This window comes from Hippopotamus amphibius, chromosome 5 (assembly GCF_030028045.1).
Source record: "Hippopotamus amphibius kiboko isolate mHipAmp2 chromosome 5, mHipAmp2.hap2, whole genome shotgun sequence".
In the NCBI taxonomy this organism is placed as follows: Eukaryota; Metazoa; Chordata; class Mammalia; order Artiodactyla; family Hippopotamidae; genus Hippopotamus; species Hippopotamus amphibius.
Genome location: NC_080190.1, coordinates 10,775,328 through 10,799,779, shown reverse-complemented (window position 1 = coordinate 10,799,779; position 24,452 = coordinate 10,775,328). Strand labels below are relative to the sequence as shown.

The 24,452-nt window shown below is 49.0% G+C and overlaps 1 protein-coding gene across 3 annotated transcripts in view; it reads left to right on the top strand.

Annotated features, from left to right (window-relative positions):
• TACC2 (transforming acidic coiled-coil containing protein 2) overlaps window positions 1-20,814 on the top strand; it is a 210,479-nt gene extending 189,665 nt beyond the window's left edge. For all 3 annotated transcript variants that reach the window (XM_057735111.1, XM_057735110.1, XM_057735109.1), the window contains 8 exons: window positions 858-947; window positions 7,523-7,666; window positions 8,111-8,187; window positions 10,519-10,562; window positions 16,107-16,267; window positions 16,485-16,591; window positions 16,978-17,098; window positions 20,264-20,814. In XM_057735111.1, the coding sequence (XP_057591094.1) occupies window positions 858-947; window positions 7,523-7,666; window positions 8,111-8,187; window positions 10,519-10,562; window positions 16,107-16,267; window positions 16,485-16,591; window positions 16,978-17,098; window positions 20,264-20,329 (810 nt within the window). In that variant the 3' untranslated portion in view covers window positions 20,330-20,814. The remainder of the gene's footprint in view (window positions 1-857; window positions 948-7,522; window positions 7,667-8,110; window positions 8,188-10,518; window positions 10,563-16,106; window positions 16,268-16,484; window positions 16,592-16,977; window positions 17,099-20,263) is intronic.
• The last annotated feature ends 3,638 nt before the right edge of the window (window positions 20,815-24,452 follow it).

Genomic DNA, 24,452 nt, shown 5'->3' with positions numbered 1-24,452 from the left:
TGACCTTTGGGGAGTTTGTCAAAACCTCAGTAGAGAATGAACCCCTGAACTCCAAACGCAATGAGGCAGGATTTAACAGAGCACTGCTGAGAGTGTCCCAGACGCAAGAGCTTCCCCTCAAAGACTGATGTATGTGGTGTTCTTTACCCAGGATGCCAGAGTGATATAAATCATGTCATTACACGTGGAGCAGACCGTTTGTGTTTCAATTTGGAAATTGGACCCAAGCGGTCATTTTTCAGAAGTTTTGATAGCCCAAAAGCGGTTTCTATGATTTATTCATGGAACCAAGGGTGTTCGCTCACCATCGAGCCAGGCTGTTTATATATACGAGGTTATCTCAGACCCCCATTGAGATAACATCTGGACTCAGGTCTCGCATCTGGCACTAAACAATTATCTATACTCTGTGCTTGAAATTTAATGACTTAATTTGAGATCCTCTAGACTGGGACCGTCAGAGCAAAAACCAAGAGACATTGTTAATAGTCGTTTGAGAGATGCAAATCCACTCGTGGAAATTGTTGGCCAGCTTTACACAAAATGAACGAAAGGAGAGAAATCAAAGGAAACGGCACTAAAAATTCTGATCCCCTTTTAGAAATCATTTCATATTTGACTGCATAATATCTCCCAACAGACATTCCAAAGGGTGATTTAAAAAAAAAAAGGAAATTAAACACTTATTTCATGATCTGCTGAGGTGTTAATTGTGAAAGAAAGCCAGCGTGTGTGTTTCCCCGAGTACCTGTCATGACACATTCACGTGGCACATTCGTTTCTTGGATGTGGAACACATTTCCGTCCTGTCTCAATGCATTTCCCCTGCGGTTTGCTCATTTCCCACCCTCCGGCAGGAGGAGTTAGAGTTTGCCATCATGCGGATAGAAGCCCTGAAGCTGGCCAGGCAGATCACCCTGGCTTCCCGTAGCCGCCAGGAAACCAAGGTACCGGTTTGCTGCTCCCGTGTGGTGCCTCTTGAGAATGTTGTGTGGTCCAGAAGCTTCTTTGCTAACCATGGCCAGGCGGGTGTGTTCGACAAAGTATGATTTTCCAAAAAGCTAAAACTGTTAACTCATGCATAGATACACACGGAACATGTGTCTAAGATCTGTTCCCCTCAATGAAGGAACTGCCGGCACGGATAGTAAAGCTGGTTGAATGGAGGAAAACACGAGAAACTCATGTATAGTCAGTGGGGTAAGGAAGCTGGAATAAGATTGCAAAGTTAGATATCAAACTGGTTAATACTAAACAGGACGGATAAATCATAACCTTGAGGTTCTTTTGCCTTCCTACAGAAATCATTTGCTTCGCTATTAATAAAAAATAATTCACAAATTTTCTGTTTTCTATAAGTTAACATCTAATTATACTGAGACTGAACCCTAGTCAATAGTCTGTAGGTGAAAACAAGACCTTCCGGAGATGTCCGATCCTGACCTTTAGGCCAGGGTCAAACGGATGACAGAAAAGCAGTCCTTTTCTGCAAAGGGAGAGCTTAAACATTTTAGGCTTTGTGGGCACCTGTTTGATATCTGTAACAGCTACTCAGATCTGGCACTGCAGCTTCTGTCAAAGCAGCAACGGACAACACGTGGATGAATGGGTGTGGCGGGTTCCACTAAAGCCCTTTTTACAGAAAAGGGCAACAGGCCACTTGGCCCACACACTCCTCTAGGCTAGAGTGTGATATTGACAGGACCTGCAGAAATTGTTTAGCTGGCTTCCAAGTTTGGAGTAATTTTTCTTAACAGTTGTGATGTGTTGCTGATCACATGCACAGTGGCGTGTGGTCCAGGGAGGTTCAGCACCCGCCCACCTCCCAGGGCTGACGGGTGCGTCTGGCCTCTGAGGAACACCCTCATTCCCTCCCCCCACGCCCCGTCCCCAGTTGGCAGCCCGGTGAACTGGGCTATCAGACCAGGACTGGGCCCCAGTGCGCTCTGTGGCCTTGAACCAGTTGGCGAGCCTCTCTGAGCCTGAGTTTTTCCATCTGTGACAAGAGGCTAACAGCAGCGAGTTTGCAGGTTGCTGTGAGGTCAGTAGGTGATGTGCAAAGAGCCTGGCAAATGGTAGGTGTGCGATCCATGAAAGCTGCTGGGAGCTGACCTTCACTTGTGCCTCAGCTATCTGACGAGACTCTCCTAGCTTCTCTCGTCAGTCGGCAGGTCCAGGTCCCATGTTACAGATGGGGAAAACGGAGCCTGGCAACCAGTCCAAGGTCTGCCTGTGATTCACTGGCCTTCCGGGAATCAGCACTCCATCTCCAGAAGGGAGCCCGTTGCCCATCCGTCTCAAATAACAGCTCACTTGGCAGCGGGACCGGTGCTCTCTCCCATCTCTTGTCCTTGGCACAGGATCAGGAGTTCATCTGCGGCTCCTGCCCTGAGGGCCCCCCACACATGGTTTCCCTGGAGCCTAATGGGAACCCTCCCCTTCTAGGGACATCTCAGTGAGAGAAGGTGGTCCTCCCATGGATGTCCAGACTGGGAACATTGGGACCCAGCCAGGGACAAGAATGTAAATACCGATGGCTGATGTCCTTGGTCCTTGTGGCCAACCCATAAACTTGGGTTTAATTTCCATGAAAACGAGATTTTTAGAATGCATTAAGCCGTAAGGATTTTTCCCCCATTAGATTTATTTCTTGATATCCTTGGGTAGTGGCTTAAACACAGAATGAATTGCTGGACGTTTGGTCACTATAAATACAGTTCATTCCTGTCCAGAAGTTTGAGGCAGAACTGAGCATGTTCTGAGTGGTCCCGATGGAGTATAAAGCGTTCGGGACTGCGTGGTACAGCTGCGTGCTTCCTCAGAGATGGCCAGCAGTTGACTTCCAGTGAGTCACAGCCTGTTCTCAGACCATGTGTCCCAATTTTGATTTAGCAAATACTGTCACATGAATCTACTGAGTGTGGTTCTGAGAGACAGCCCCGCTCCCTCCTTATGTATTCCAGAAGGGCGTGTTAAAAGAATTATTCCATAGCGGTAGAAGCATCTAGGAGTATGAGGAACATTTTTCTCTACCATAGGAACTTGTACTGCTTTTGTAAGAAGTATATTAATCTAGTGACCTTGGCCTGTGGAGAATAGATGCTCTTTCCCGTAGCTGACCAGCCCTCGGGTGATGCATTTACCTGAACCCAATTAGGTTTCTGTGGGTTTCTTGTTGGTGAGATGCTTGATTGCCCCTTAGTGGATTGGAAACTGCTGATATATAGAAAGAGCAGACAGCAGCTGTGTATCCAATTTGCTCTTTTTTCTGCCCATATATTTCAGCTGCAGGTGACAGAGCCCAGTCTTTTTGGCTGCGTGGTCTTAAACTGTTGCTAGCACAAAATGAAATCACTCGGAATGAAAATAACTCATATTAAGGGGATGAAAATCATCATGAAATATGATGGGGGTGATTTCTGGTCGCTCCTGCGAGCAGCTTCGCTTACGGTTCCCTTTGGTCTGAGGGCCGGCAAAGCCAGCTTTCCAGGGACTGCCGTGCCGTTTCCTCTGTCTCATTAGTCAGAAAACGTTAGAAATGAGGGAAACTCCACAGGGGCTGAGGTGTCAGACTCCTTACTGTTTTCCTTCCACATGCTTCTGGCAGAACTGAATTCAGTTGTGTCCTCTTGGGGGTAGATCTGACCCGGTCACTGGCTGTGAGGTGCAGCGGCCCTGAATTCACCACTAAACCAGGATGGATAGAACCTATGTGTCCCATCTGTATGGCTTTCCAGAGGCTGCAGGGATGGATTTAATTTGTGTGTATAACAGATACTGGTTATGGTCCAGTATCTGGCCTTTTGGGATGAGGGGGACCCTTTGTAAAGAATGACAGATGTGTCTGGATAACAGGAATAAGGATCATACAAATGTCAAGCTTCGGGAACAGAGGAAGTCCTAGAAACAGGCTCCCCGGTGGGGGAAAGGTTATTCATCCTTGGTGTGTGATTCCTCCAGGAGTCCTGGCCGATAAAGGCAGATGCCTGGGTTGTCCCAGCATCAGTGGGAGGAGGAGTCAGGTCTGGGGCAACTGTATGGTTGGTGAGCAGCCTGACATCATAGGTTTCTTTTCTCAAGCCTTGTCCAGGAACACACCGGACATTTAACCACGTGATGCCTGAAATCCACAAGAACAGTCTGAAGAGCAGTGGCAAGGGGCTGGCACGTGGGTTTCAGCTTACTTGCCAGTTTGGAGAATTTGTGGCCATCACCTGCAGCCTGTTGAGGGATGAGGCTGTGTCTTCACTCAGTGGGAAGGAGTGGCCAGTTGGTGATGGTGGCACCTCCTGTGGGACTGGAGTAAAGGCACCTATCAAGTGCCTTCCTCTTGTTTGCCGTCCTGAGCTTGAGACCCACGCCTTGTCAGATTTGGCTGGGTCAGCACCGGGGGGAGGCTGCTCTCTGCCTGACCTGGTGTCATGTGGCCCTGACAGCCCCCAAGTGCCCAGCCTGTGTCCACACTCCATGACGTTGACCCAGCTCCATGACCTTGACCCATAATGTGATCTCAGCTTTTCGGCCTCACCCCCACGCCCTCTCACTGCGCTGCCACCTGGGTCCCGGGCACAGCGATCCTGCCCTGGTCCCCGCCATGGCAGCTTCCTCTGAGCCTGGCACAGGGGATTGGGCACAAGGAGGACTGTGAACCTGGGTGAGCTCCTGGCTGCACGGCCAGAAGGACCCCAGGCGTGAGGTCTGCAGGTCTGACCTGGGTGATGGTGCCCCAGGGGTCCTCGCAGGGACCAAGATTTGAGGGAGCGGATTGAGGGGATGGACGTTGGTTCCAAAGTCCCATGCTGTCGGAGTCGTGGCCATCTCACATTTTAATTTGTGATTCTAGTGGCTTTTTGGCTCCTCTAAAGTAGCAAGGGGGAGATTATGGGAGAGAAAAACAAAGATTAATCTAAGTCTGATCTTAAAATATCAGCAGGAGACAAACCTATTAATTTCAGTTAAAAACAATTCTTGGTTGTAAGAGAAAACCAGGGTGTGTACCTTGAGTTTCATTCAAATGGATTCTGAAGTCATCACGTTTCTTTATTGAAAACACCAGGTGGCCAGGATGACCGCTGATAGTGAATCACTGTATCTGGTGGTAACCCTTTGCATTTACTTAGAAAGCTCTTTATTTTTCACCCGCTTCCTTATTTCACGAAGGACATTTGGCAGCTTAAAGATCATTAATTCCTGCGTTGGTCATATTTCATTTCCGCCCAGTAGGATAAAGTTAGTTTTAATTCATTTTCTCTTGCACTTCAGAGAGCTGGTTTATTTTAGGTCAGAATTGAATCTCATTCTGGGAAACAATTTGGCCAAATTTCATTTAGATCCTCAGGTTTTTCATCATCAGAGGGACCAGGATGAAGTTAGATGGTGTCTGTGTTATTTCCATTTTGAAATTTTATTCTAATTTTTTTTCAAAGACCACAGTATTTTACTTAAGTGACAGGAACAGGTTTAGTTGTTTGTTTCTTTGTTTTAAATCCTCTTCAGGGGACTTCCCTGGCTGTCCAGTGGTTGAGACTCCCAGCTTGCAACTGCAGGGGGTGCGGGTTCGATCCCTGGTCCGGAAACTGGGATCTCACATGTCGTGCAGTGCAGCCAAAAAAGAAAAAAAAATTAAGAACCTCCATTTTGTACAGCTTCTAGAAGGCTTTCTGCTTGCCAGGTGGGATGCTGCCTGATTTATAAATTGTTGAATAAAGCTAATTAGATCTTCAAATTAAAAAAGAAGCTTCAGAATTTTGTGTTTTCAAACTTTCTTGATAAACAGAGTCTTGGTGTCTCTGGGTATCATTTTCCATTTACTTTCTGAGATGTTTCCCTTTTTAAAAGCAGAACCTTGAAAACATTTCAGACATCAGAGGTTAACCCCTACATGAGAGAGGCTCTGCCTGCTGTTCTGGTGGCCCTCTTTCTTCTTGGGAGGTCAGCCTACCTGCTTCTGAGGGCTTTTAACCTGTGTCCTGCTCAAATGTCCTGTCACGGAGGCACCTTTAGGACCTGAGGCTGAAGGACCCTGGCATCCCATTTGACAGGTGGGCGTGTCCCTGGAGTCTGGTGCTCCCCTCTGACCAGTGGTACTCATTCTGACCCCACGTGAGAGTTAGCCCAGATACTCAAGGCCAGGCAGGGGCAGTGACACCCACACAACAGACGCTCACTTCCAGGACAACCTAAACCACTTAGTTCATCGTGCATGTGTACAACTAACTGGTCCTAACTCAGTGACCTCCAGTCCTATCCATTAAGCTTCCACCTGCGTTTTCTAAGCTGTCGCAAGTTCATTGTCTCTGAGACCACAGCAGGGTAAGCACGCCTGTGCCCATGATTGAGGAGAAAGGTTCTGCTCAAGCACCTTTGGGTCACCCCCTTCCCAGTTACCGTTGGTTCTCTCATCTCTCTGCTTCCGTCTATAAGATAAGCTTTCACCGTTCCTTTCCCATGTCTCTCTTTCTCTTTCTTCTACACTGCGGTGTTCTGTTCCCGGCTCCATTTCTTCTCACAAATTTCCCAAGGAAGAAGCAGTTGCCCTCTGCCCGTCAGACCAGCATCGCTTCACATGGAATTGGACTCTGGTAACCTGGGTGGAGGTTTGCCTTGGCAACCACAACGGGCCAGGAGGCTAATGAATAGGACTGAGAGTGTGATTGGTTTGGTGTTTCTTTCGCAGTAGAACTAGATTGACAACCCTGCTGCACTGGTGGACGATGCTTCTAACACTGCATTTCGAGTGTGCTGGAAATGGCTGAGCATTTGTGCAAAGGGAGGAAGAGTCAGCACAGACCTCTCCTCCCTCCCCAGGAGGCTGGTGACTGTCCAGTGTCTGTTGTGGGGGGCGGGGAATCACACCACTTGTCGAGGGTCTTATCAGCACACGTGGGTAATATTGTCAGTGATCCAGTTTTCAGTTTTCCCATTCACACCATAACTCCCATGTAATGCTTACCTTTTGGCATCCAGAAACTAGCTTGTTGAAGGTGGTGTTGGTTGACAGCTACAATAGGCCTTAAACTTTGTGTGAATGATATCCTTTCACATAGAGCTAGCCAGTGCCCCCTAAATTGAAATGTGGACGAGTCTGACAAAAATGATCAGATCCTTGGTTATTCAAAACTAGGCAAACGTAGAGTAGAATTCAACACTGTTCACCTTCAGGCTTTTATTTTGGAAGTGGAACCTGCTGTAAGATGACCTTGGTTCTTATGCGATATGCCTAAATGCCTCTGCATCTGATAAATGGCAGTGATAAACGGGCACCAGACATGCTTGACTCCGGGGCCTGGGGCCCCGGGAGGCCTCCGTCATCAGTCGCTTTGTCAGCTGGTGCGGGTGCAAAATGATAGATTCCCATAGATTGTATCCGGCATTTCCCCATTCATTAGTCTTAGCATTTTCTCATACTTTTGATGTTCTTTGTTTCAAATCCATACAACTGGCCCATTCATCAGAGGGTGAAAGCAATTCTCTTTGTCGTAAGACTGATGTTAACTTTTTAAAATTAAAAACCATTCCACAGAGAGAAGCTGCTCATCCAACAGACGTCTCCATCTCCAAAACAGCCTTGTATTCCCGCATCGGGACGGTGGAGGCGGAGAAGCCCGCAGGCCTTCTGTTCCAGCAGCCCGACCGGGACTCCGCGCTCCAGATCGCCAGGGCAGAGGTATACTGTGGCGTGTGTGTGGCTCGGAGAAGGCAGGGCCAGCTCTGGATGCCCTGGGAAAAGCTCTGGGTTCTGCCACGCATACCCATGGCCCACAAAGCCCGCATCTCTGGACATAGACTTTCTCTTCTGACTGCTGCAGGCAGAGATGGGTGGCAAAGTGTGGGTTTTGATCTTGGACACTACTGTTTAACGAGCCTCTTTGGCCTTGTTTGATTTATAACAAGAAAGCACATGCCTTTTAGCTGCTCTCCGTGGGCATTGTGAAAGTCTGATGTGTGACATTTCTGCCTCATGCTGGGGAAATTCTCTAAAAACAATTGTTGTTTGGTGTAGAACGTTTTAATTCCATATTTATTCAGTGTCTCCTTGTCTTGTTCTGTGAGTTGCTCAGATCTGAATTGATTCATCTGGGACTAACCTTCCTCTTCTCCCTGATCCTAGATCATAACCAAGGAGAGAGAAGTCTCAGAGTGGAAGGGTAAATATGAAGAAAGCAGGCGGGAAGTGATGGAAATGAGGTCAGTTGTGATGCTCGGGCTTCCTGGTATCTGGGGGACGCATACCTGTGGTTTGATAACACGTGAACAGTGTCCTCTTAGAAGTTATCCTTTATTCCACAAAGTTCATATTTGCACAAAAGTTTTCTTAGTATATTACTATTGTTAAAATACCATGAGGGGACTTCCCTGGTGGTGCAGTGGTTAAGAATCAGCCTGCCAATGCAGGGGACACAGGTTTGAACCCCGGGCCGGGAAGATCCCACATGCCGCGGAGCAACTAAGCCCGTGCGCCACAACTGCTCAGCCTGCGCTCTAGAGCCCGTGAGCTGTGACATAACTACTGAGCCCATGTGCCACAACTACTGAAGCCCTTGCACCTAGAGCCCATGCTCCTCAACAAGAGAAGCCACTGCAGTGAGAGGTCTGTGCACCGCAATGAAAAGTAGTCCCCACTTGCCTCAACTAGAGAAAACCCACGCACAGCAACAAAGACCCAACGCAGCCAATAAATTTTTTTAAAAATATTAAAAAAAAATATCATGACCATGAGTCAGATAATGCAATCAAATCAATACACATACAGTGAAAAACAAATCTCCTTCCCACTCAGCCTCTGACTCCACCCTTAGGGTAACTGCTCTATACTGTTTCTGATGTATCCTTCCCAGAATTTTCCATTTCTGATCTCAAATGTGTTAAGGTATCTACATAGCCTCGTTTTCTCTTCACAAGCGGAGTGTAGAAATATACATTACCCTACACTTTTTAAGTTAGCATAACTTGGACAGATTTTTATACATCTCGACCTTCTTGTTCAACAGATGCTTGTAAGGGTCTAACGTAATTAACTTCACCTGTCTCAATCGATAAACATTTAGGGTGTCTCCCAGATTTCATCTGAGTGATTTATTTTCATTTGCTGCCTATTGTCACAGAAGTATGACAGGTACTGCATGGTATGTGCCTGCTGTGTGCCAAGCACTGTACTTTTGGCTAGAGACACACAGTCTGTTTCTCCCCACGACCCTGGAGGGGATGGTCAGCCCCCTTTGAAGACTCAGAGACGTTAGGTGACTTGACTGAGGCCCTGGAGCTTCTAGTTACAAGAACGTGGATTTGAGTCCACCTTTCTGACTCTGAAACCCAAGCTCTTTCCACTGCACCCAGTGGCCTGCCTCTTGCTCTCATGTCTGATGTGCATTTTCCCCTTTATTTCCTTTCTCAATTCATCTTCTTAGACACTAAGAAACCATCTGTGGGACTAGAGCTTACCCTTGGGATATAACTTTTAAAACTACAGTGCAAGAGGCATTTTTAAAGCAACTTTGGCCCAAACCTCTGCTCTAACCATCTTGGGTTAGTACATCTTGTCCAGGCTCTGGCTGCTGTTGGGTCTGAGAACTGCTCATGGGGGGCCTTGCGGAGCTTCCACTCATGTACTATGATGCCAGATGTATGAGGTGTTTTGGAGGAGGATTCAGATAAAATGTTATGGAGTTCCACGGAGAAATCGGGGAAGGCTTCCTGGAGGAGATAGCATTTGAATTGGACCTTGAGAAACAGCCTATGACAGGTGAAAATAGAGAGGGGACGTGAACAACATGGATAAGGTCATAGAGGTGAGAAAGCTCAGAGCAGACAAATCATTTGTTCTCATTGAACTGCTGTGTTCACAAGATGGCATGGAAAGAGGTAAGACTGATGAGGAAGATCAGGCCCAGGTGGCAGAAGGCTTCGAGTGGCAGGCTGAAGATTTGACCTTATTTTTTTTCTCAGTGGGCAGTGGGGAGACACAGCAGGATTTGTTCAGAGTTGTGCACTAGGAAAATGAACCTGTTTGGGTGTGCAAGTAGAGGGCTGAGGTTGGAGGGGTCCCTAGAAGTCTGAGTCACCTGTGACCCATAAGACTTGTCCTTTTAGACAGTGGTCAGGCTGTTGCTATCCAGCACATGGGCTCCCACGTGAAATTAAAAACCATTCTGTGGGACTTCCTAGGTGACACAGTGGTTAAGAATCCGCCTGCCAGTGCAGGGGACATGGGTTCAATCCCTGCCCCAGGAAGATACCACATGCCATGGAGCTACTAAGCCTGTGTGCCACAACTGTTGAGCCCATGTGCCGCAACAACTGAAGCCCATGCGCCTAGAGTCTGGGCTCCGCAACAAGAGAAGCCACCACAATGAGGAGCCCGTGTACCACAGTGAAGAGTAGCCCCCGCTAGCCGCAACTAGAGAAAGCCTGTGTGCAGCAATGAAGACCCAACACAGCCAATAAAAAATAAACTAATTTAAACAAACAAACAAACCATTCTGTGGTCACGGTTCCAACCTGTTTTCACTTCTCTTACAGGAAAATAGTAGCTGAGTATGAGAAGACCATCGCCCAGATGATAGGTGGGTGTCCTCACTGGTGGGGGCTCAGGCCCACCCTGAGATTTTGGAACCATGGGGAGGGCTTTGAAGGTGGAGACTCAGAGAGTGTTCCTCTCAGGCTTCTTTTATAGCATGAAAACCCTTTAGGGAGGGACCAGGCATCCCAGAACCTGGCTCTGCCCCAGAGCAGTGAGTCTGGGGACCTCCTGGAAACACCTGCCAGCAGGTATGTCCCTTAGTATGAATTATTCATGCCTGTGGGAAGTTGTGGCTATCACCTCGATGGCCACCATTTGACCCAGGCAAGGTGGCCCACCTCATGGGGAAAGAGATCTGGGTTGGTTCCTAGGATGTTTGGGGGCTTTTTTGCTCATGGGAAAGACTCAGATCTCTAAAATCAAATCTCTAAACCCTAATTTAATTTAGACGCAAGTGAAAAAAATACCCCACTCGGCCTTTGCACGGGGTCTAGTTCAAGGACAGTAGAACCTGTGGCAGTCCAGCTGCCTGTCCCTGTGAACTGGTCACAACACTCTCTTTCTCACTGAGGTTGGACACTGCCTCAGAATCCACCTTAACACAGCATCCCTGGCAGCCAGTACTGACAGATTACTTTGGCCTGCAATAAAAAGGCCTCAAGTTACCAAGTTATACGCACATGGCTCTTTTTTTTTTTAAAGAAAAAGTGAGAAAAGGCCTTGCGGAAGTTCCAAGTCCAAGCCTTTTCACTAATGATCATTCAAAAATACTGTTATAACTCTGGGGGCGAGGTGTGGAATTTTTATTTATGTATTTGTTTAGGTCCATGGTAGCATTTTTTTAAAAAAATCTTTTACTCCTAAGCACATATCCTCACTGCAAACCACAGCTTGATGCTGTTTTAGCAGATGACCCCTTGTCATCATAGGAGTCACACCACACCTCTAGCTTTTGTCCCAAGATAAATACAACAGCAGCCTTGGGAACAGTGAAGAAGCTGCCAATTGAGTGTTTTCCATTCAAAAAAGTTTTAATTTTGGTTTATTATAATAAAGGCCATTTCTCCCAGAGCTCATTCAGGTCTTTTGAAGAATCAGCCTCATGGTATATGCTTTCTATCAAATGAAACCTCTTTGTTAAATTGGTATAAGAATTTATGGATATGTATAGATGAGAGTAAAAAAAAACTCTTGGAACTGAAACTTCTGGTCAGAGGAAGGATTTATATCTTCCAATGTACACTATTCGGCGAGCTGAGTGCTACCTTTCCGCCTCCTGGAGTCCTGGGATGTGAAAACGTCACTCAAACCTCCGTGGCTCATCTGGAAACATCCTTCTGCATCTCGGAGTCATACATTTTTATTTTGTGCTTTGTTGATGACGTTCGGGTCGATGTTGAAGAGAACGTGAGCCTTTGCCCTGACAGCAGGCTGCCCAGAGCAGCCAAATGTCCTTGCTCAGCTGGCAGTTTGATAGAAACAGACATTCCCTGTTGAGAACTGACAGAGTGAGAATCTCCGGTTGACGTAGTGGCCTGTCCTTGTGGTGACAGAAAGATTCTTTGACTCCGATGCTTTCCTCACTGCATATTTGCAGGTGACAGTACTTAGAAGAGTGTTTTCAATTCTAGAGAATCTGAGGGGCGTGTGGAACCCTGACTCTAGGGATGAAGGCCACACACGCCCCCCCCCCCATCCCCACCTCCTCCAGGAGACCTGGTGTGTTTGGCCTGAGAGTCTGTCTCTTCAAGAGCTGTGAAATCGCCCCCGTTGAGTGATTTCCTTTTTGGGGGGTGTGAGCACCCTCCAGGTGGCTCTGAGAGACAACCCAGCATCCCTGGCTGGAAGCAGCGCTGTCACTCGGGGTGGCCCCTCCTTGCATGTCTGTTCCTCACTGCCCCCTCCCCATCCTCACTCGCTGTCCTGTTTATCATCCACGTTCCCAGAGGTGTCCTCATCCGAGAGGTGGCACATCTGTGGGTGTCATCCGCCAGTCACATTTGCAGGTCCCCGATTAGGGCCACTGTCGAGTTCAGAGTCCTCGTGTCCTTGCTGAGGACGGTGTGGGGCTGTGGCACAGCTGGGACTCACTGTAGCTGTGGGCAGGACCTGCCTTCTTTTGAGGCAGGAAACACACCCATATGTCTCATCTGGATCCTGTATTTTTCTTCTCATTTCCACTCACCCACCCTGCATTCCTCATGGAAGGGGAAACTCAGGCCCAGAGAGCTTGCAGTTCAGGACCCAGAGTGAATGTAATAGCATTTTGAAGTTAAAACCGGTTTCTGCCCCACTTCCACTAGCCTTCGCTCCAGCCTGGCTCCCTGACCTCTGTTTAACCTTCACAGATGCTCTGTGTCACTGTGACATCTGTTCTGCCATCGGTGTCCATTCTCACCATATGTTACTAAAGAGAATATGTTTCATTAAGTTCAAATATTGACTATTCAGAATTCAGAACAAAAAGGAATTTCTGTGCTTTCTGCATTCCAGGTTGTTGCGATTGATTTTTTTTTTTTTCTGCTTTCCTAACAACTGCCCTGATTATCTGTTTTGCTTCCATTTTCTGTTGCTTCTTGCCCTTTGCTTGCAAAAACAAACAGGCAAGCCTGGTAAGTAAACGCTTTTTCACCTAATTTGACACCTGCTTATTGCAACCCTTATTTGTTTGTTTGTTTTTCTATTTTCGTTACTTTTGCTTTTGTGTTTTGGCTGCATTCCCCACATGGTTTAATAGTGTCTTGCCTGAAAAAGCCAGAAAATCTCCAGGGCCATTGTTTTGCTGTTGCGTCTGGAGCATCTTGGGTTTTGAGCTGATTTCCTGCTTTGAGGAACCTAGCAGCATTTGCAGTTTACAAAAAAGATGTGTGAAGCATTCTCTCCTCCTTGGTCTCCTGGGAACAGGGAAATTCTATTTTTACAGGGGTTATGGGGGGAGGAAAGGAAGCCTGAGGCAGTCTAATCTCAGATCCAGGAAATCAGATGGACCCCTTTTGATAAATGGCTCCTTTACCAAGCCAAGTGAAATGTATACACGGCCTAAAACCAGCCCAGAATGTGCTTTGTACAGCTTGCTGAGAACTAAGGAAGCAGCTAAAATTCAAAGAATAAAAACAAGCATCTGGTTACTGGTGGAACTTTGAAACGCCCTTGCTTTTAGGAATCTAGGCGGAGCAAGCAGATTGCTGGCAGTTCTGTTCTCGCTGTATGTTAAAAAGCTCCCCCTTCGTGGGTCCCTGCGACTTGACATCATACCAGTTCGGGGAGGCAATGATGCTGTTGATAACGGGTCACTGATACTGGGTTCTTACTATGTGTCAAGGGCTTTATATTTAATCTCCCCTCAGATGCCATAAGTACTGTGATCCCCTGTTTCAGGTGTGGAGGGCAGAGCTGAAAGACTCTACCCGAGGTCACACAGCTGGAAAGTATCAGAGCCAGGACTGGGATGTGGCCTCTGAGACTTTGGCTCCTGGGTCCTCACCTCTGCCCTGGTAGCGGGAGCTCTGACAGGCAGGGTTGGGGGACCACAGGCATCTTCCAGGCCTTTGGTTCTCCAAACGTGGTTCCTGGACCAGCTGCCTCAGCATCGCTGGGGACCTTGTCACAGATGCAGGTCCTCGGCCCCACCCCAGACTGCCTGAATCAGACCCCACTGGCTGGGCACGGCCATCTGTGTGAACAAGCCCGCAGCGGATCAGGATACACGCTTACGTGTGAGGAGCCCCTCATTTTGGAAATGAGGCCCTGGGACATTGAGTGGACTTCCAAGCAAGTGTATGGTCAGGGCTGGGCCCAAAACCAGGATGTGGCCACCTGTTCTGTGCTCTTCCCTGCTCTCCACACACGAGACTATGCCTGACGTCAGGATACAGAAAGATGCCCGTCTATCGGGAATCTAAGGGAGGAGAACCTAAAGCAGCATCTCCCTACTTTTAAGGCAGCTACATACTTCCAGGTCCATGACTAAGAGGCTCACGTGGAGATGCACGTGTGAGCATAGTTTTGGGTTTGTGTCTGTCTCTGCTGCGTCCACAGTGAACAGGGGACTTGGCTTCTCCTGTGGGAGGGAGATTAGAAATCTGCGACAGGACTGTGCTCATTCATTCATTGCCCTGCTGCACGGTGTGTGGTGAGGTGTCCTGTGACGGACACTGTCCTAGGCCTGGGAATGAGCAATGGACAGAACAGACTCAGGACCCTGGCCCCGTGGAGTGTGCGTTCTCTGCACACGTGTGCATGCACACACGTGCACATCCACATGTCTGATATAAAGATAAGGAGTGGCCATTGCTGGGTGTGGAGAGGAGGCGTTTCCCATATGGGCTCAGGAATGGAGCCTCTGAGCGAGGCAGGAGGTGCAGACAGCTCCGGGCCCGTGTTCCCCCCAGAGGTGCAGCAGTGCTGAGCCCTGGGATGCAGAGGCCAGAGAGCAGAGCATGTGGGGCAGGGGTTTGGATTTTATTCCAGTGTAGAGGGAGGCCCCGGGGCGGGGCGGGGGGGGGTGTGTGTGTGTGACCAGTTTGGACTTCCAGAAGCTCAGCCTGGCTGCCGGTGCTGGCTTAGGAACACTGAATCAAGAAGACAATCAGTCTGGCACCTGACACGTGCCAGAGCCCGGTACCCACCGGCCACTGCTCTTACCATGGCTGTGTCATCATTTACAGCTGTCGTCCATCCTCTGGCCCAGGCAGCCCCTCCCAGGTGACCCGGGACCGAGGAAGGACAGGAGCTCTGAGCAGGGGTCCCCCCCTGCCCCCCACTCTCTGTTAGCGAAGTTCCAGACAGAGCAGGTGGTTCCTTGCCCATCCAGACCAATGATGGGTTAGCACACAAAGTGTAGAGGGCGCTGGAGGGTGAGGGGCTTTGCTGTAAAGCGGTCAGAGAAAGCCTTTCCCATCAGTAGGAGGGCGTTTTCAAGGGATTCGAGGCACATTAGCTTGCAGTGGCCCACAGAGCAGTCCCTCTCACCAGGATCAGCCTCTCTGAACTGGGCCAGAATTTAGTTCTTTTGTGCACAGCTGAGAAATGCGGTTGGACAGAAATAGCTGCATTTTCCTGGGAGTTAAGACACCTGCTGGATCAAAGGAAATGTCCGTGTTTGTGTGGAGCAGAATTTCAGGGTGACGGTTACATGTGCTTTGGGTTCATGGGTTGTTTTAAGGATAAATAAACCTTTTTCTTTTCCAGTGACCATCTCTTTAACTTAATCACACTCAAGAAGGGAGATTCTCTCCCTCACAGCTCAATCTACTGCACCTTTTAATCTGGCCCAACCAGATAGAATCACCAGGGTCTTCAAGGTAGATGTTCAAGAGGCTGCATGGATCAGGTTAAGGAGTACTGGTTCATTTCCATCCCATCTAATGTTGCACAGGCGCAGGTCTGCGATGCTGGGGCCGTGAATTTTGTTCCTTTAGAGGCACAGTCTGGCTGGGCTTGGGGGAGTGGGTCTGTCTCAACCAAAAGCCAAGGTCTGAGATTGCCCATTCGTCAGGCTGAGTTGCATCTGAGGCCTCAGCTGGGCCCTGAGACCAGGTCTGGATCCCACGGGCCCCATCATTTCGTTCCTTGTGTCTCCTACCAGAGGATGAACAGAGGGAGAAGTCGGTCTCCCATCAGACGGTCCAGCAGCTGGTCCTGGAGAAGGAGCAAGCCCTGGCTGACCTGAACTCGGTGGAGAAATCTCTGGCCGATCTCTTCAGGAGATATGAGAAGATGAAAGAGGTCCTGGAGGGCTTCCGCAAGGTGTGCTGGTGTTCGCTGGTAGAGTGGGAGGGATGCGTGTGATGGGGGAGGTGGAGCAGGTTGGGAGGATGGTGGGATGCTCTGGAAGGCTATCCTTGCAGGCTGGGGGGTCAGACCTGGCTGTCCGGGATTACACCCGCATCCAAGAGCCCCTGGGGTTCCCAGCCCTCCTTGGCATTTCTTCTGTGGGCTTGACCCCTGTCCTCTGTCATGTCAGAATGAAGAGGTGCTGAAGAAATGTGCACAGGAATACCTGTCCCGAGTAAAGAAGGAGGAGCAGAGGTACCAGGCGCTGAAGGTCCACGCGGAAGAGAAGCTGGACAGGTAATGCCGCCCAGGGTCTGCTCCCAGGGGCCCCTCAGCAGCCGCAGCTGAGACAGGCTGGGAGCTCCCTGGCACCCCTGCCATTGGCTTGGGCACAGTGGATGGTGCAGTTGCAGTTTTCAATACAGTTCAAGAAAAGAGCGCACTCTCCATTAGCATCCACTTTAAGTGAGGGATGCATGTTGCAGTTTCCATGGTACCCACTGGAAGCACCTCAGCATCACAGGAATGGGGGTTCTCATGGGCTCCTGTGCTCGGGCCCCCATTGGAAGGAGCTGGAGCCAGATGGTTGGTTCCCCCTGCCCAGATTTGGGAGGAGGAAGGCGGGAGGCATCTACGAGGAAGGGTGATCATTTCTGAAGCCCATCCCTGCCCTGTTCCTGCAGGGCCAACGCTGAGATCGCCCAGGTGCGGGGAAAGGCCCAGCAGGAGCAGGCCGCCTACCAGGCCAGCCTGCGGAAGGAGCAGCTGCGGGTGGACGCTCTGGAAAGAACGCTGGAGCAGAAGGTAACAAGCCAGGGCGGCTGCCTCTGGGCGGGTGGGTCTGGCCAGATGCTCAGACACGCAGAGACTGGGTTTCCCTGCGCCTGTGGCAGCTCCGGGACAGCCCGCACGACAGGCACTCCGGGGACAAGTTCATGCTTCATGAGCGTGGCCTTGCTCTCCCTCTGCAAGATCCAGGTTAACGCAGCCCTGAGACTGGCCTCCTTTCTGCCTTCCTGGAACTGCCGTCTGCTTGGGTGTTTATTGCTGTTTTTCATTCCTTTTCAACATTCATTCATCACATATATGCTCAGCACCTACAGTGTGCCAGGCATAGTACTTTCACCCCTGCATCCAGCCACTTTACTGGTGAGTGGACAGTACCCACCAGGCAGCGCCCTCGGCAGAGACAAGCGGCTGCTGCAGAACGGGGCAGTGTCAGGGCCGGAAGAGGCCCCAGGTGTCCGCTTATTTCCATGGGTGGTGGGATCCTCCTGAGGTCTCTCAGCTTGTCCCCAAATGTCCCGATTTCCAATCAAGTGCTTGGACCACCGTACACATTGTCTCCCCGGGTGTCCTAAAGAGAAGTCCCTTCCACCCAGGAGTGCCGTGAGTCTGGTTCTGAGTGAGTGTGCGCCAACCAGACTTCCTCCCTGCGTGTGTTTGCAGACATGCACCCCCATTCTGGTTGATTTACTGAGCCTTAGGATTTCCAGAATGGTCATCAGAGAGCCCAGCGGCCGGGGGTAGCAGCAAGTCACATGCGTTGGGGTCCTGATGGGCATTGGAGGGGGTACTTTATAGGCAGTATAAAGCTGCCTTTATACTACTTTATATGTAGTATTGATAGTATATATACTACTACTAGGAGCCTCAGGAGCCCAGTGTCTCCCAAATGGCCTCTGCTCCCCTAGAAGCATCCAGCCAGGTTCTAGCATGGCTGACTGGGGTCCCCAGGGGTTCTGGGCCAAGCAGTGCTGACCTCTGCAGTGGGCAGGTACCACCTCTCATGTCACCTACATGGTGTCAGGGAAAGAGCCCGGGACTCGGGAGACTCAGGTCCCTGCTCCTCCCTGCTATCCATCCTGGCCCCCGTCAGGCCTGGCATTTCACCCTGGTTTCTAGGTTTGTAGTGTTGGAGGACTAAACTGGAAGATCTTGAAGGTTTGAGGTTGTTCCCTCCTGTTTCCATCAGCATATGATGGTGTTTAAATTGCATCATGACGTTAGCTAAATCAATAGAGCTAAAACCAGTGAGGAGAGATGCTTTTCAAGGCACCTGGCCTGATCAGATGATTACAGTTGCAAAGTGAAGGTGACTGATGCTAGCTTTTCTGGCAAACTAAAAGACAAGGAAGAAAGCAAGTTGGATTTGCACCGTTTTGGGAAATAGAAAAAATACAAATGTATCTGCAAACATAATTTTGTCTTAAACTAAGACGCAGGAGGAGTGGATTAACCACACGAGTTCTTTCCTAAAGGGCTCCGAGTGATATGGAGGGGATGGTCTCTGTTTTCAAGACATTCAGAAGCATGATTCCCCCAAGGGCAGCCCTTAGGTGAAGGCATTGGGCGTTTCGCCTAGTCGGGACTTGAAAAAGTGAGCTGGGACTGTTGCCCAGGGAGCTGAGCTCCGTGATGGGGCAGTTTCCTGGGTGGTGGGCTGATGGTGCCAGGATAGAGCTTGGAGAGCCTCCAAGAATCGATCACGTGTGGGTTTGCTAGTGCCTCTCAGCCATCAGTCACGGCACGTTATGTCTCATACGTGAAACAGCCAAGTTGTACAGGATCCAGGCCGACCTGAATCTGCCTTCCAGGTTTGCCACATCTGACCAACTGTGTGGACTTACGCAAAACGTTTAACCTCTCTGAGCCTCAGTTTCCTCACTGAAAAGTGAGGGGATAATGGCTTCCTTTAAGGGACTATGGTGAGAATGGAGTGCGACCACAGGGCCTGGGTGGGGTTTGCGTGGTGACCGGCACGTGGTAAGCGCTCCCATAAGGTGAAAAATCACCGTTAGCAGTGGCAGTGGTGACAATGATAGAAATTCCAGAATTAGTGGCGGGTCCTGCATCCTCCACAGAGTCCCATCTTCCACCAGGCATTTCAGTGCCTCTGAGAACCGAAAACTCCACACAGGAGGTAGGCTGAGGGGATGTTCCAGGCAGGGCTCTCCCAGCGGGGGCTGATGGCAGGGCTACAGCCGGGACCGAACCTCTCTTTCCACTAAGGAGGCCTGATTCCTCCCAGGCACGGGCTCAGTGATGAGTGGCACCTGGAGCCCAGCCCGGAAACACAGGGCACGTGGCTCAAGGTTCTGAGGTTTCGTGGGAAGGGTCTCAGGACAGCCTCAGGGCACAGGCTTGTGATTGACTCGCCTTCCGTGGGGACCTCAAGGAAAAGCTGGCTGCACAGCATTCTGGGGGTACCGGAAAGATCTCGCCCCCTTGGAGGCTGCTGAACCAGAGCAGCACCAGGCTCGACATTTAGTCCATCTGAGGGCAAAGGCACCGCTGTTGAGATGGAGGCCTCGCCCCGTTGCATCCCTGTTCCTGGAGAATGAACAGTGTTGTCGGGTCACTGGTGGGGCTTCAGAGGACGGGCGGGGTGTGGCCTGAGGAGCCCCTGAAGATATTTTGCATCTGCCCTTGCCTCTCTCCGAGGGCCCTGTATCCACAGCACTGCCTCACTTGGCATCCTCTGAATAATGCTAGGGACCCCATCCAAGGAGAACTGCTTAATCCCTCTGGTGGCATTTCTCAAAAAAGCCACCAAAGAGCTCACTCCAGACGATCCTTTTGTACCCACATCTTTGGAGGCAAATAAATGGAAGACAATCAGTAGTATTGATAGTTAAGCCTTTACTGTGTGCTGGTCACTATGCTAGCGAACTTTACATTTCTTACCTCATTTAATTCTCAGAGAGACAGAGGTTATCATCCACACTTTTGCGATAAAGAAAATCAAGGCTCAGACAGGTTGTGTAATTTGCCAAGGTCACACAGGTAGAGCTGGGATATACAGATTGTTTGGCTTCAGGTCAGTTCTTTTGCTGCTTTAGATAACGTCAGGGGGACCAAGTGGCCGGGAGGACCTCTTTCCCCTGAAAAGCCCAATGACCATTCTGATTGACTTGATTTTAAACAACCAGGAGATTTCAACAACCTCTTTTTTGTCTTCATTTGCAGAATAAAGAGATAGAAGAACTCACCAAGATTTGTGATGAACTGATTGCCAAAATGGGGAAAAGCTAACTTTGAACCAAATGTTTGGACTTGACCCTTGCGTGCAATATGACCGTCGGCACACTGCTGTCCCTCTGGTTCTGTGGACAGGTTCTGTTTTCACTTTTTCGTATGCACTACTGTATTTCCTTTCTAAATAAAGTTGATTTGGTTGTATGCAGTACTAAGGAGACTATCAGAATTTCTTGCTATTGGTTTGCATTTTCCTAGTATAATTCATAGCAAGTTGACCTCAGAGTTCCTGTATCAGGGAGAGTGTCTGATTCTCTAATAAAAGACAAATCGCTGACCTTGGCCTTGCCCTTTGTACATGAGTTTCCAGGGTGAGCGGCTTTTGGATTTAATATGATCATGTACAGCTTGCAAAGGGACTCTTGCCTTAAGGAGTGTAAACTTGATCTGCATTTGCTGATTTGTTTTAAAAAAAAAAGAAAATGCATGTTTCAAATAAAATTCTCTATTGTAAATAAATTTTTTTCTTTGGATCTTGGCAATAAGTGTGGCTATAATTTATTTTCTGGGAAGGGTTGGGTCTTTTCTTGTCTTTGTTAAATCATATCAGATTTGGCCTTTCACTGTTCTCTATCTGGGCTCACTTTTTTGTCCACAGATTTAAATCACGTTATCATGGCTGTGTTTGTAAGCTGAAGCAATTAAGAAATAGTGACTTGCTACTTAAAGAATTGAGTGCATTGAATTAGCTTAGATTTTGTTTTTACAAATTCGCTTTGACTTTAGGGGGGGCAAAATCTATTTCCCTTTATTGGCTCAAAGAAGTAGCAGGCTGTCACTCTTCCTGTTCATTCCTTTAGTCTGTGCAGATCAACCCTGAAATGTTGTCCATTCCTCTCCAAAGGAATAGGAAACGGTGGCACTTCACAGTGGGTGACAGATAATTAGGCCACTTTGGAGATTAAACTAGGGATATGTCTGCCGTTAGATCCCCTAATTGCTCCTAACTTTCCCAGGGACCCCAGGTTGAAGGGTGGGTGTATGAGGGCAGTGAAGGGGTGGGGGAAGTGTCCTAGTTTCCCAGGGTGCTTGTAACAAATCACCACAAACTTCGCAGCTTAAACCACAGACATTTATCCTCTCGAAATTCTGGAGGCCGGAAGTCCAAAATCAAAGTGTAGGTGGGGTTTGTTCCCTCTGGAGGCTCTGAGGGTCTGTTCCAGGCCTCCCCCGGCACCTGGCCATGGCCCGCAGTCCTTGATGTTCCTAGGCTTGTAGCTGCATCACGCCAATCTCTGCCTCTCCATGTGGCCTTTTCTTCTTCTGTCTGAAATTTGCCTTTCCGTTCTCTTATAAGAGAACTCATTGGTTTTAGGACTCAGTCTAAATCCAGGATGAGCTTATTTCAAGATTCTCAATTACATCTGCAAATACCCTATTTCTAAATCAGGTCACGTTCACAGGTAGTGGGATGTGGACGTATCTTTTGGGAAGGACACTTGTGGTGTGGGGTCTTCGCTTGAAAAGCAGGCCCAAGCCCTTGATGGCCCTTGGCTCTAATGCCCCTCTTCCTGCCCAGGCACAGTAGCTAAGGGATGATCCCCTCCCACAGGGCCACCCCCACGCCTAGCAGGGCAGGTCCTGGGCAGCCTCAGCTGGGGGGGAAGGAGGGAGGATGGGAATGTCTCTTCTGTAACTTACAAGGTGGATGAAGCTCAGTTGTTGCAGGCAGCCCAAGGAGAGAAAGACACAGCCTGCCTTTCTGGGAAAGAATCCCAGCCTGTAGTCCCACTGTCAACCTCATGGGACACCAGACAGGGACCCTAACCAGGGCAGGGCTCTACCTCCTCCCACTGCCCAGCAACCTCTGCTTGGTCCAGCCTCTGTTTACACCTCCCAAGGCTCAGCCGCAGCCCCCTCCCCGACATGCTCGCTCATCCAGACCAAACCTCCTCCTCCACCCCCACCCCAGATTCGAACCTCAGTTACCGTCTCACTCAAAAGCTTTAGTTTTTTTATTATTTAAGTAAAACATTTCCATCGCTAAAAACCTAGAAATGCAGGTGAGGAAAAACCCTCATAATCCCCAAACCAAGACATGCTAATCATTAATGTTTTATGTTTAGTTTTCTATACTTTTTCCCCTCAGTGTATGAAATGCTTAAAGCGGATTATTTGGGCCCCTGCATGATGTTTTGTAAGACATTTTTTTCATCTAGTACTCTGATGTGGCTATCACGTTATGGTAACTCATATCAATAAACATAGCTGTTTCTCATCATTTTGAATGGCTCCATGTTTTCCCTGGAACCGAAATGTATTTAACCAACTGCTCACTGATGGACTTTTATATTGTGTCGCAGGTTTTGCTATCATCACGTGTGCAGCTGCAGTGAGTTTCTTTATGCACATATGTTTATGAACGTGAGTCTTTCCTTAGGTTAAATTCCTAAAATGGATAACCTGGGTGAATGTTGTCGCTGTACTCCAGCCAAAGGCACCGTGAACACAGCGGTAGTTGAAAAAGTCAGGTTTATCGCTAGTTGCAGTGAAGGAGGATGCCCACCAGGGGGAGCTGCGGGGCATCTCAGTAAGTGGGTCTTGGGAGGCTTGCAGGTACCTAGCAGAGGATTTGGACTTGGGTCAGGTGAATCTGGGGAGGCTTAAGGAAGCATGGCTTTGCTCTCTATTGGATGCTGTCAGGGCAGAGACAGTTCTCAGGTTGGGTATGTCAATAAATCTCACCTAGAAGGAGGGAAGACTGAGATAAAGCTGTAATTGGGAAAGATGCAATAATTGTTCATATATATCAGCCAGGATAGACGGACATTTGGTCCACTTTGTGGTATGGATGATGCTTGTGTTCTGTCCGTGTCTGGACATGACTATGGAGTGGTGTTGGTTTTTTCTTGATCTATCACAGTGTGACCGGTCTGACACTGATGTTCTATGAAATTGTCTGTGTTCAACAGAAGAACAGCAAGGCCCACTGGGAGTGCCAGGCAGCCCTGGGCCTCATGGCTGCCTTTCTCCTTCTCAAAGTTTATACACAGGTTTAAAATTTGGGAAGCCATTGCTACATAGCCTTCCACTAAGGTTATACTAAAATATACCCTTCCTCCCCCACATACACACCCAACACACCCTCAGTATATACCCCTCCTCTCCCACATACACACCCAACACACACTCAGTATATACCCCTCCTCCCCCACATACACACTCAACACACCCTCAGTATATACCCCTCCTCCCCCATATATACCCACTCAACACACACTCAGTATATACCCCTCCTCCCCCACATACACACTCAACACACACTCAGTATATACCCCTCCTCCCCCATATATACACACTCAACACACACTCAGTATATACCCCTCCTCCCCCATATATACACACCCAACACACCCTCAGTATATACCCCTCCTCTCCCACATACACACCCAACACACACTCAGTATATACCCCTCCTCCTCCACATACACACCCAACACACCCTCAGTATATACCCCTCCTCCCCCATATATACACACTCAACACACACTCAGTATATACCCCTCCTCCCCCACATACACACTCAACACACACTCAGTATATACCCCTCCTCCCCCATATATACACACTCAACACACACTCAGTACATACCCCTCCTCCCCCATATATACACACCCAACACACCCTCAGTATATACCCCTCCTCTCCCACATACACACCCAACACACACTCAGTATATACCCCTCCTCCCCCATATATACACACTCAACACACACTCAGTATATACCCCTCCTCCCCCATATATACACACTCAACACACACTCAGTATATACCCCTCCTCCCCCACATACACACTCAACACACACTCAGTATATACCCCTCCTCCCCCATATATACACACTCAACACACACTCAGTACATACCCCTCCTCCCCCATATATACACACCCAACACACCCTCAGTATATACCCCTCCTCTCCCACATACACACCCAACACACACTCAGTATATACCCCTCCTCCCCCACATACACACCCAACACACACTCAGTATATACCTCTCCTCCCCCATATACACACCCAACACACCCTCAGTATATACCCCTCCTCTCCCACATACACACCCAACACACACTCAGTATATACCCCTCCTCTCCCATATATACACACCCAACACACAG